The sequence below is a fragment of the Crocuta crocuta genome, unplaced genomic scaffold (genome assembly GCF_008692635.1).
Source record: "Crocuta crocuta isolate KB4526 unplaced genomic scaffold, BGI_CrCroc_1.0 scaffold75, whole genome shotgun sequence".
In the NCBI taxonomy this organism is placed as follows: Eukaryota; Metazoa; Chordata; class Mammalia; order Carnivora; family Hyaenidae; genus Crocuta; species Crocuta crocuta.
This window is the reverse complement of record NW_027530350.1, coordinates 1,283,906-1,294,226: the sequence shown is the minus strand read 5'-3', so window position 1 is coordinate 1,294,226 and position 10,321 is coordinate 1,283,906. Positions and strand designations below refer to the sequence as shown.

The 10,321-nt window shown below is 38.3% G+C and overlaps 1 protein-coding gene across 1 annotated transcript in view; it reads right to left on the bottom strand.

Moving 5' to 3' along the window:
• Nucleotides 1–6,992: 6,992 nt before the first annotated feature.
• Nucleotides 6,993–10,321, bottom strand: part of KBTBD6 (kelch repeat and BTB domain containing 6) — a 4,989-nt gene continuing 1,660 nt past the window's right edge. Inside the window, exon 2 of the mRNA XM_077765677.1 lies at nt 6,993–10,321. This exon is cut by the window's right edge and continues 11 nt beyond it. Within this exon, the coding sequence (XP_077621803.1) occupies nt 9,279–10,321 (1,043 nt within the window). The 3' untranslated portion in view covers nt 6,993–9,278.

Below are 10,321 nucleotides of genomic sequence, written 5' to 3'. Positions count from 1 at the left end.
GACCAGGGGAAGGCCAGAGAGAGAGGAAGAGAGATAATCCCAAGCAGGCTCCCTACATGTAGTTAGAGCACAGAGCTAGATGCGGGGCTCAAACCCACAAAAGTACAAGATCATGACCTGAGCCGAAATCAAGAGTTCGACATCTAATTGAGCCACCCAGGTGCCCCCGAACCACAACAAATTCTATGGCAAACATTTTCCCATATAAGTGCACACAGATCCACCTCATATTTTGAAAGGCTACATGTGGTTCTGTTGTATAAATGCTTACTGAATATTTGTGTATTTGCTTAGGATATTAATATTTGCTGATGAACTTCGATGACTTTTTAAAGTTGTCATTATAAATAAGACTACAACAAACATCTTTGTATATACAGTCTCTATATCAGTGTGTGCACATGTGCACATATATAGTGAGAACTTTTTGTGAAATGAGGAAGTGTGACAAAATCACATAAAATCATATGTATAGTATTAACTATAAAATCTGTGCAACAAAACTTGTTTTCAAGAAAACATTTGAAGAGGTATGACACAATGAAAAGGGTACTGGAGTCCAGCTTGGAGTATGAAAGGAACATGTGAGTGTGAACCCATAAAACCTTGAGTTGTTCCAGTTATTAAAGTTTTGTTTAATTTTCATTTGGGGGGGGAGGGGCGGAAAGAGGGGAGGGGAAGAGAGAATCTTAAGCAGGCTCCATGCGCAGTAGGGAGGCGATGCGGGCTTGATCTCCCCACTGTGAGATCATGACCCCAGTTGAAATGAAGAGTCCCAAGCCTAACTGACTGAACTGCCCAGCTGTGCTATTCCAGTTATTACATGAGGGTCAGGAAAGGTCTTGGTTAAGCAATGACACATAGCTTAAGTCCAAAAGAAAACGATCTTCAAATCCAGAAATTGAGCAAGAGAGAGAGAGCAAGAATAGATGAAAAATGCATGAATAACTTGCTTTGAGAGGTTAAGTTTTACTGTCTTTGAGTATCTCCTAAATATTCATAAATATGATCAGAATCATACCTAAAATTTCAAGGTATAACTTGTTGTTCCAAACAGAATCTGTGTAATCTATTTCTAAGCCTAGAAAACTCACAAGACCTCTTCAGTCTCCTGAACTAAACCCAACCTTCCTTAAGTACAGCATTAAAAAATAAACTTGGAATTATTATATAATACTTTTTTTTACAATTTTTAAAAATGTTTATTTAGTTTTAAGAGAGTGAGAGCACAAGCAAGGAAAGGGCATAGAGAGGGAGACACGGGATTTGAAGCTGGCTCCAGGCTTCATGTCAGCACAGAGCCTGACGGGGGGTTCGAACCACAAGCCGTGAGATCATGACCTGAGCTGAAGGTGGACACTTAACCGACTGAGGCACCTAGGCGCCCTATATTATGTAATACTCTTAATTTTTCTAATTCATTTTGATATACCAGTGTTTGTTTCATTGCAAAATATAATATTTTTACTTCATTTTGAGCTTCTGTGCTTTACATGGGCCCTAACATCAATGCTGAATTGTCACATACAGCCTACCAGTATTATCGTGTACTTATATCCATTATGGTTCATAATTGTTCTGTTTATTATTTAAAGAAAATTTTTATTTATTTCTTTTGAGAGAGACAGAGAGAGTGTGAGCATGGGAGGGGCAGAGAGAGGGAGAGAATCTCAAGCAGGCTCCATGCTGTGAGTGTAGAGCCCGACGTGGGGCTTGAACTCCCGAAACCATGAGACCATGACCTGAGCCAAAACCAAGAGTCGAATGCTCAACCGACTGAGCCACCTAGGTGCCCTGCCCCTGTTCTGTTGTTTAAAATAGAGACAGAGGAAGTCTTCAGATGGAAAAGCAGTATCAGATGCAATGGTTTCATGAGGTCTTTGCTCAACTTATTTTTCCAGTAGATAGAATCGCTAACATCTGTGCCATTGTTAGAACATGACATTGACAGTATCCCTCATGCAAAACAAATAATAAAAAGGCAGCTGGGTTGGTGGATGGTTTGAAATTCCACAAGTAACAACGGTTTGCTGATCCTGTCTTCCTCTTCCTCTAGCCTGCTGTTGAACCTCTCTGTTTAAAAGTTAAGCCATGGAGCCCCTGGATGGCTCAGGTTCCAGCATTGGACTTCAGCTCAGGTCATGATCTCCTGGTTCATGGGTCATGGGTTTGAGTTCTGCATTGGGCTCCCTGCCAACGGTGCAGAGCCTGCTTGGGATTCTTCCTCCTCCCCACCCCTCCTCTTCTTCCTCCTCCTCCTCCACTTGCATGTGCTCTCTCTCTCTCTCTCAAAATAAATAAATTTAAAAAAAAAAAGTGAAGACAAATCAAGATAGTCCATTTAGCACAAACCCCTTTACAATGTACGCTAACTGGCCATTGTAGGCGGTTACTGCTTTTATGTCCAAAGTCAGAAGGTAAGTTAACTGCAAGATAATTTTCATTTAGATAATGCTATGGGACTGCTTACTGGTGGTATTACGACCTTATTTATGAGAAAAGCATTCAGAACGGCACAGAGGAAGGGTGCAGTAATGATTATAGAGTATACATTGGAACTGGGCAGTACCTGACTCTCCCCAGTACGTGATGAAAACCTACCGAAGAGAAAACACATCATAACATACAGGTAAAGTGGTGCCCTCAGTGTATCCAACATGAAGAGAACAGACTCTGCCTTTGAAAACCTACACTGACAGCTGGCTGAATGGCCCAGATAAACCCTGTTGTATTGAACTGATAATGAGTTTTCTATGATTACTACCCTCAGTTTAATAAAACCCTCTCGGCTCCTGCAACTAAAATATGAGTGGAAGGAACAAGGGTACCTGATTTTGGACATTTTCAGTGCAAATCTCAATTTTTGTAAGACTATTATCATTTGCTAATTTTATGTGAAATGTAAGAAACAAGCAAGGAGGAAGGACACCTGAGTGGCTTAGCTGGTTAAGTGTCTGACTTTGTCTCAGGTCATGTCTCATAGTCCATGGATTCGAGCCTGCATTGGGCTGGCTGCTGTCAGTGCAGAGCCTGCTTTGGATACTCTGCACCCCCCTGTCTCCCCCTCTCCCGCTCATGTTCTGTCAAAAATAAACAAACTTAAAAAAAAAGAAACAAGGAGGAGAAAAAGAAAAATTAGGCCATGACAGAGATCTTTAGTTTGTTTTGGAGCAATTAATTTTTAAATGTCCTTAACAACTCGGACAGAAAGCCCCAACCAGACTCGCAGGTGCTTGTGGAAAGGTGGAGAACTTGGAGGGGAGAGAAAAGACGTGGGTGTTTTGAGATGTAGTAATTATACGGCTTTATTTCCTATAGCTTTTACAGTCTGAAAAGACTTGTTTGCTTTCTAATTCCCTGCATTCTTTATAAAAGATAAGAGAAATATAGAGTATGAGGAATGTGATTTATAATAGCATCATTATTCCATAATTGAAAAAACCCTGCATTTGGTTGTCTGGTAGAATATGCCCATCAGAAATAACCTGTAGCTCTGGAGGCCAGTGGGTTGCTATGACAACCAGACAAAAGAGTTTAATAATAGCTCTCCCTCAAAGCTGGAAAATTGACAAAAAGATGAGATTTCTAAATGCAAGTGTTTCTCATATAAATGCAAACAAGCACCAAATACATTTATTTCTTTGTTCAACAAATATTCGTTGAATGTTGCTGCCGTGCCTGGCTATGTTAGGAGCTGAGGCAAACACAGACGTGGTCCCTCCATGATGGAGTTTACATTCTAGTGTAGTAGATAGATAATAAAGAGTAAACAAATCAATAAACTGAATATTACCCGCATGTGAGAAGGACCTACAGGCAAGAAAGTAATGGGGCTGTGATCCTAAACCAGAGGTATCTAGTGCAGAAAATGCAGAAGGACCCAGTCATGGCATATATTAAAAATCATGTCTTTGGGCTTATAGGAGATCTAGCTGTGAAATAGAAAATGGAGTCCTACAATCTTTATTAATGCAGGGATAGAAACAAAACTACTAACTGCAGTATTACCCTTTCCTCGCTGATAGAGCTTGGAGTTCTATATAAAAATAACAGTTGAGTAGTTTTTAAAAATAAATATGGGTATTTGTAATGAAAATTATAAAGATAAAAACTGTATCACAAACTTGACAGAAGAGATTACTCAAAATGTTCTCTGCAGCTGTTCTGAAGTTTTCACAAACACAGAAAGTGACACTCTATGTGTATATTGAATAAACTACAATTAACCGGAAGTCAGTACAAGAATTCAGGAAGAAACTAAGCTTTGAAGGGACTATTGTGGCTAAATTTTTGGGCTTCAACAGAGAGGCAGATGAATAGATTTACATTCACACAGCACTGCAAAGACGACTGAGGCACAGAAAATGCTAGAATGTTGCTAAATAGCTGAGCTTGCTCTCCGAAACTTTCAGTTTTCATCATTACTCTGTGATTCTGATATCTTTTCTTTTTCTTTTTTTTTTTTTTACAGAAGCAACATTTGCTGTTTAAGATAATTAATACTGCCATTGATTATACAGAGCCATTTGTCAGTACTCTTTTCTCTCCTTTCAGGAAGTGCAAACATTCTATGATATAATGCCAACACTAGACTTTGGCTAATGACGTAGGGTTTCAGTATACACATAGTCTATGAAGCTTTATTTAATCAAAACAAGAACAAGTGCCTTTCCTTGCCTTTTCTGTTCAGGGCAGCAGCAGGAGCCCAGGGAGTTCCCCAAGGCTTTCTGGGGTGGAAGGCCCAGTGCATGTTATGTGGGTTGCAATAACCCCTAGGGATGGTGTCATCCCTTTGGCTGCTGTGTGATAACATCTGGCCTGACAGATGGTATGGTAGAGATTGCTATTTAACCTAATAGCCTTTCTACTCCATTCTATAAGAAGGAACCCCTGAATTTTAACTCAATACATGATGTTGTGCTAGAATAAAGAGGACTTCTTCCAGGCAGTCTCGAAGTTAGGTGTAGCTTCATGGTTAAGAGTTGGCCTAGGTCACGTGACTGAAAGTGATATGTACAACTTCCCTTATAGGGAAGACTCATGCCTTTCCCTTCCCCTTCCTCCTTTCCTGATGGCTGGAATATGGACACAAGTATGAACCAGTTTAAACTGTGTGGACCAGGGCAACAACCTAAGGATGGCACAATGGGAAAACAGAAAAGCCTGGGTCTTCGGGGACTTTCTAGATGAGGGGCAACATAACAGATTGGACTTTACTATGAGAAACTTCTTATTTAAATAACTACCAGGTCTCTATTACATACAAGACCTATATTCCAGCCAAAATACAAAGTAAGAGAAAACATTAGGTCATGCTATCTTCTCTATACAAAGAAAGCCCTGAAGACACGGAGACTCTATCTAGATCAGGCTGTGCCTAAAGTAACTTCCCTAGCTGGACTTTTCTGTTAAAATAGGCCCAAAAAAAAAAAAATTTACTGAATTTTCATAAGATGATTTTGTTAAGGTAATGTTGCTTACAACTTAGAGTCCCGGCTCTTCTCTTTAAGGCTTGACAAACATTTGTTTGAAAGAAATGATTTTGCTCGACACTTAAGGTCCCTTCTTCTTACACTTACATAAAGTCCCTTCTAGTTTCCCTAGAATTAACAAATAATTTGTCCCAAAATAATCTTTGATTAAGATATGGGGTTTCTAAGCAGCAATTTTTACTTGGAAGGAGACAGTGTAAAAGGCTGACTCCATTACAACAGACTAGGTTGTTTTAAGAGAAAATGGGTCTCACACACAGGAGGTTATATAACAGTATCTGTTCCCTACTCTGTGCCTTGGACCATGTGGAGTCCTCAAGGTTATAGATGTAAGGGAATGGAAGTTTGAGGAAACGGATCTGGGTGAGAAATGACTCAGTCAAGAAGGGTTTTTTTTTTTTCCTGTTCTGCACAAAACCTGTTGCCTCCATGGTACTGAGCCATGACAGCTTCTGTGAACATGATCTCACTTATTATTATTTTAAAAAATCATATTATATATGACTATATATTATATAGTCTGAAAAGTATATAAATAATCTATATTTAAAAAAAATCATATTATACTCTACGCTCTTGGTTTTAAAAGCAACATTAATTCTTACATTTCTACTGTGAGTCACATTTTCTGTAAATAATTTTGCTTCCCAACACTTCCCTGCTTTATCAAATTTGCTATAATGAATGTTCCTTTAAAGTTAGACGAAAGGGTCTTAACCTTTTTAAGTAGATAAGGGAAGGAGAGAATGTCACATGTACTCTTACCTCAATTTGATGAGAAGCATCCTATCATCCTTGACATTATAAAATTATAACAAATTTGCCTTTTTCTTAAGAATAGATCAAAGGGATGCTTGGGTGGCTCAGTAGGTAGAACATCTGACTCTTGATTTTGGCTCAGGTCATGATCCCCAGGTTGTAGGATTGAGCCGCACACTGGGTTCCTTGCTGGGCATGGAGCCTGTATAAGATTCTCCCTCTCTCTGTCCCCCTCTCCCTGATCATGCTTTCTATAAAAAAAAAAAAAAAAAAAAGTTAAAAAAAATACATGAAAAGCTTTCCCCAGATTCTAAGATCAGGTACAAAAACTTTAAAAATCTCTGCTTAATTAATAGCAATGAAAAGCGCTATTATAATTTAATTTCTTTCTTTAATCCATATAGAAACAAGCCAATTGTTAAATTAGCTTCTAGTTTATCCTTCTGGAAACCCTAATGACACTCATCATTTGAACTCAGAAGAACTTGCAAAAATCTGGGTTATACTTTTCAGACTACGGGAACAGATAAAAAGATAATTAAGGTCATTCTAAATCTTAAGAAGAGTAGGTTTGCAAACAATGTTCTACTGAACATTTGCTAAAAGATGTGCTGAATTGGAAAACTGAGACAAAGGTGCTCTCCTGTCAAAAAGGATTTCAACACTGTTAGTTGCATCATTCAATGCACAAGCAAGAGCATTATACATTTAGCACAAACACTGAATTAAAAAGTCAGGAAGTTTAGGTTCTAATACCAGTTTTATTTGCAACTAATCACATACAAATCACTTACCTATAAAATAATGATTAACATCGATTCTCTAATTCACAAATATATCACGAAACCAAAATTCTTCCCAAGAAAACTTCTTTGTAAACCAAGATATCAATGCAACTTAGCTTTTACCTAACTTAGAGGTTGAGAATGACAAATCAGAGAATTTGTCAGTCCTCAATCGTTTGCATACCTTAATTCTGCAGATGGACAATCTGGTTAAGATTAGCACTGTCCTATTTCAACCTTAAAAAAACAAAAAGCTATCCACAAGAAGTTACTGGTGAAGAAAAAATTGGCCAAATACACTACTGAGACACAGCTTTGTGTTAAGTACAGTGCTTGTAACAACCCTGCTGTTAAATAGAACAAAATGTAGCCTCACACAACTAAAAGCATGTTTACCCTTTTGAAGGAACACATACTGTTAGGACAAGCATCATATTTCACTAAAAATGTTAAACAGGAATGTTTTGTAGTATCTTCAAATGGCCAATCAAAATGGCTGACAACCTTTTTTTTTTTTTTTTAACCTTTTGTGTCTCCCTCTCTCCATTTTCATTCTATGGTATTTCATCAAAAAATTCAGGTCCCACTTGAGAGCACAATCCTCTGTACTCAGCCAGGGTATAAGAAATGTTAGCATTCTGTCACTAGAGCATAAACGTCGAGGAGGAATTAGCATGTTACTGAATGAAGATTCAAGAACAAATTCTAACTGGGTATAGAAAAAACATATACACCATAAGCAACTGGTCATTTATCGCATGTATGCAGCGCGACAATCATATCTAGTAAGCCCTCAAGAGGTAAGCACTTGTATTTAGCAATGTCTTTTTTGTATGATTTAGTCTCTGTTTCTGAACATTCCCTTACGTAGTGTGACAGAAACAAAGACTGGAGCATGGTTCACAGAGAAACACAAAACAAATACAAATACCCTAATAAAATAACCATGTATACCACTGCTTAGGGAAATATTTTAGACGAAATATACTTTCACTACTGGCCCCAAAAGCCATCATTCACTTATGTTATTTAACTGTAAACTTTTAATACAAAAATACCTTTAAGCTGATAATAACATTTAGTGACTTACAAAAACTGACAATATTTCAATGCTACACAAAACAGTTCTATACACAACTTAAAGTTTTAAAGTCCTTTGCTGGCACTTGATTTTATAGTTGATAGACACAATATCTACTGATCTCAATAAAATACTGTTCTTAGCTTACACATAGTTTCAAAACGAATATTACCTCATTAAACAGCAAAGAATAATCACATTTTGCTGACAAATCTCAGATGAACACTAAAATTGTACAGCCCAAGTATTTTAAGAATCACATAAACTTTTTAAGACAATGGATACAAATTTACACAATCATCTCCAGTGAAAAAGAGGATTATTCCTCTGATTCTGTGAAGCATATATCAAGTATAGATCAAAATGTGAACCGACACAGCAAGTTAGTTTAGTTTTTTTCTTTTTAAGGTTTGTCAATGACTGGTGACACTACTAGAACAGATGGAAAACTGGTCACTGTTTGCAAATACACAGTTTATATTACAAATTTAAAACAGAAATTTCTTTTCAGACAGTAGAATCCTGTTCTTGTTTGTTTTGTTTTTACTTTTAGGGAGCCTATGGCCATTCCCCATATCATTACAAATGAAATCACCAGTCACATTAAACATATAAGCTCTCTTTTTTATTCTTCTTCACACAAGGGGAGGTAACTAAACTAAAACTTGGCAAACTATATTTAAATTAGAACACATTTTGTAATAACCCACTAATTTAAAATTTTGAAACCTACTACCCTGTTCTGAAGGAAAATGTATACTTTCAAAACCCTACCTGGCAATTCCTAGCCAATAAGTTTTCTATTTTCAAAATCAAAATTCAAGTCACAGTACTTGTGGCACGAAACAGAATGTAAGATTTAATAACAGAAGACTAAATTAGTATAATCAAACATAAACATACCAAACAATCAAATCAATATAGGACTTTTAGAACAGTAAATTATTAAATAGGTTGATTTCTTTGAGTGTATAAATTCCCTAACATTAAATATGTTAGTATTTCAAACAATACCCTTTCTAAACCAAACCTGACATTAATCAACCTGTTTTTTTTTTCCCAGCAAAGAGAAAGGGTATCTCTTTAAGACACTTTCCAAAGCAGTAAAAACACCTTAGTGTTTCAACCTATCTACAACAAATTTTGCTGATCCTGTGCATTTCACTGAGGCGCTACCTGAACCCACAAATCATCATCAGATAAAGAGCTTGAACTCCCTGACTCAGAGTCCAGCTCACTGAATCCACCTAAATCCCATTCAGTACTGGATTCACTCGGCACATCTTCTTCCTCTGTGAGGAAGCTGTGACCAGGCTCAAGGCAGGAAGGATAAACACGAGCTGAGAGGCAAAAGAAGTTGGAATCAAACTGGAAGAGGCCTAACGTGGTACCTATGTTAATCCACTGGTCTCCCCTAGTGTCATATTCATACACGGTGACCCGGTTCTTCTTCCACTGTGGGGTGCGCGAGGTGATCAGCAACAGTTTTTGGCCGTGATTGATAATCCGGTAGTTGTTGGTCTCGGACACCAAGGGAATATTATTGATCTGCCTCCATTCCCCTCTGACTGGATTGTAGACCTTCATGACAGGGATGTCACAGATACAGTAGATCTCATCGTTGAAGACACAGGCTTCCTGAAAGTCATTGCGCTTAAGAGAAACACACTTCAGCCACATATTATGGCTCGGATCATAGCAGAACATGCGCTTACTGTTGAGAGCATAAAGATAGTTCTGAATTACCATTAGATCAAAGGATATAAAAGAATGGGGTAGTGGAGCCACCAGTGCCCACTGGTTTCTCTGAACACTGTAGCATTCCACTTCCTTCAATTTGACGCCAGTAATCGGGTCTCGCCCACCCAAAATGTAGATGTAGCCATTGAGGTAGGCTACATCCATGCCCTCACGACACAGCAGGCGGTCGGCAAGCTGCTGCCAACTATTCTGGGCTGGTTTATACACCCAGAGGTCTTTCCTGGGCTGGGCAGCCAGGTAGATGTCATGGTCTGGAGAGACACAGACAGCTAAGGTGGTTACAGTCCTGGTGTGAGCAAGGCAGGTCAGAGGTGACGGCACTTTGTACATATCTCCGGTGTAGGGGTCACAGCACAGAAAGGGATCTCTAGGATGTCCAAAGAAGATCACCATCTTCTTAGCGCACACACCCAGTCTCTGAGGTGGATTTTCTGATGTAGGGA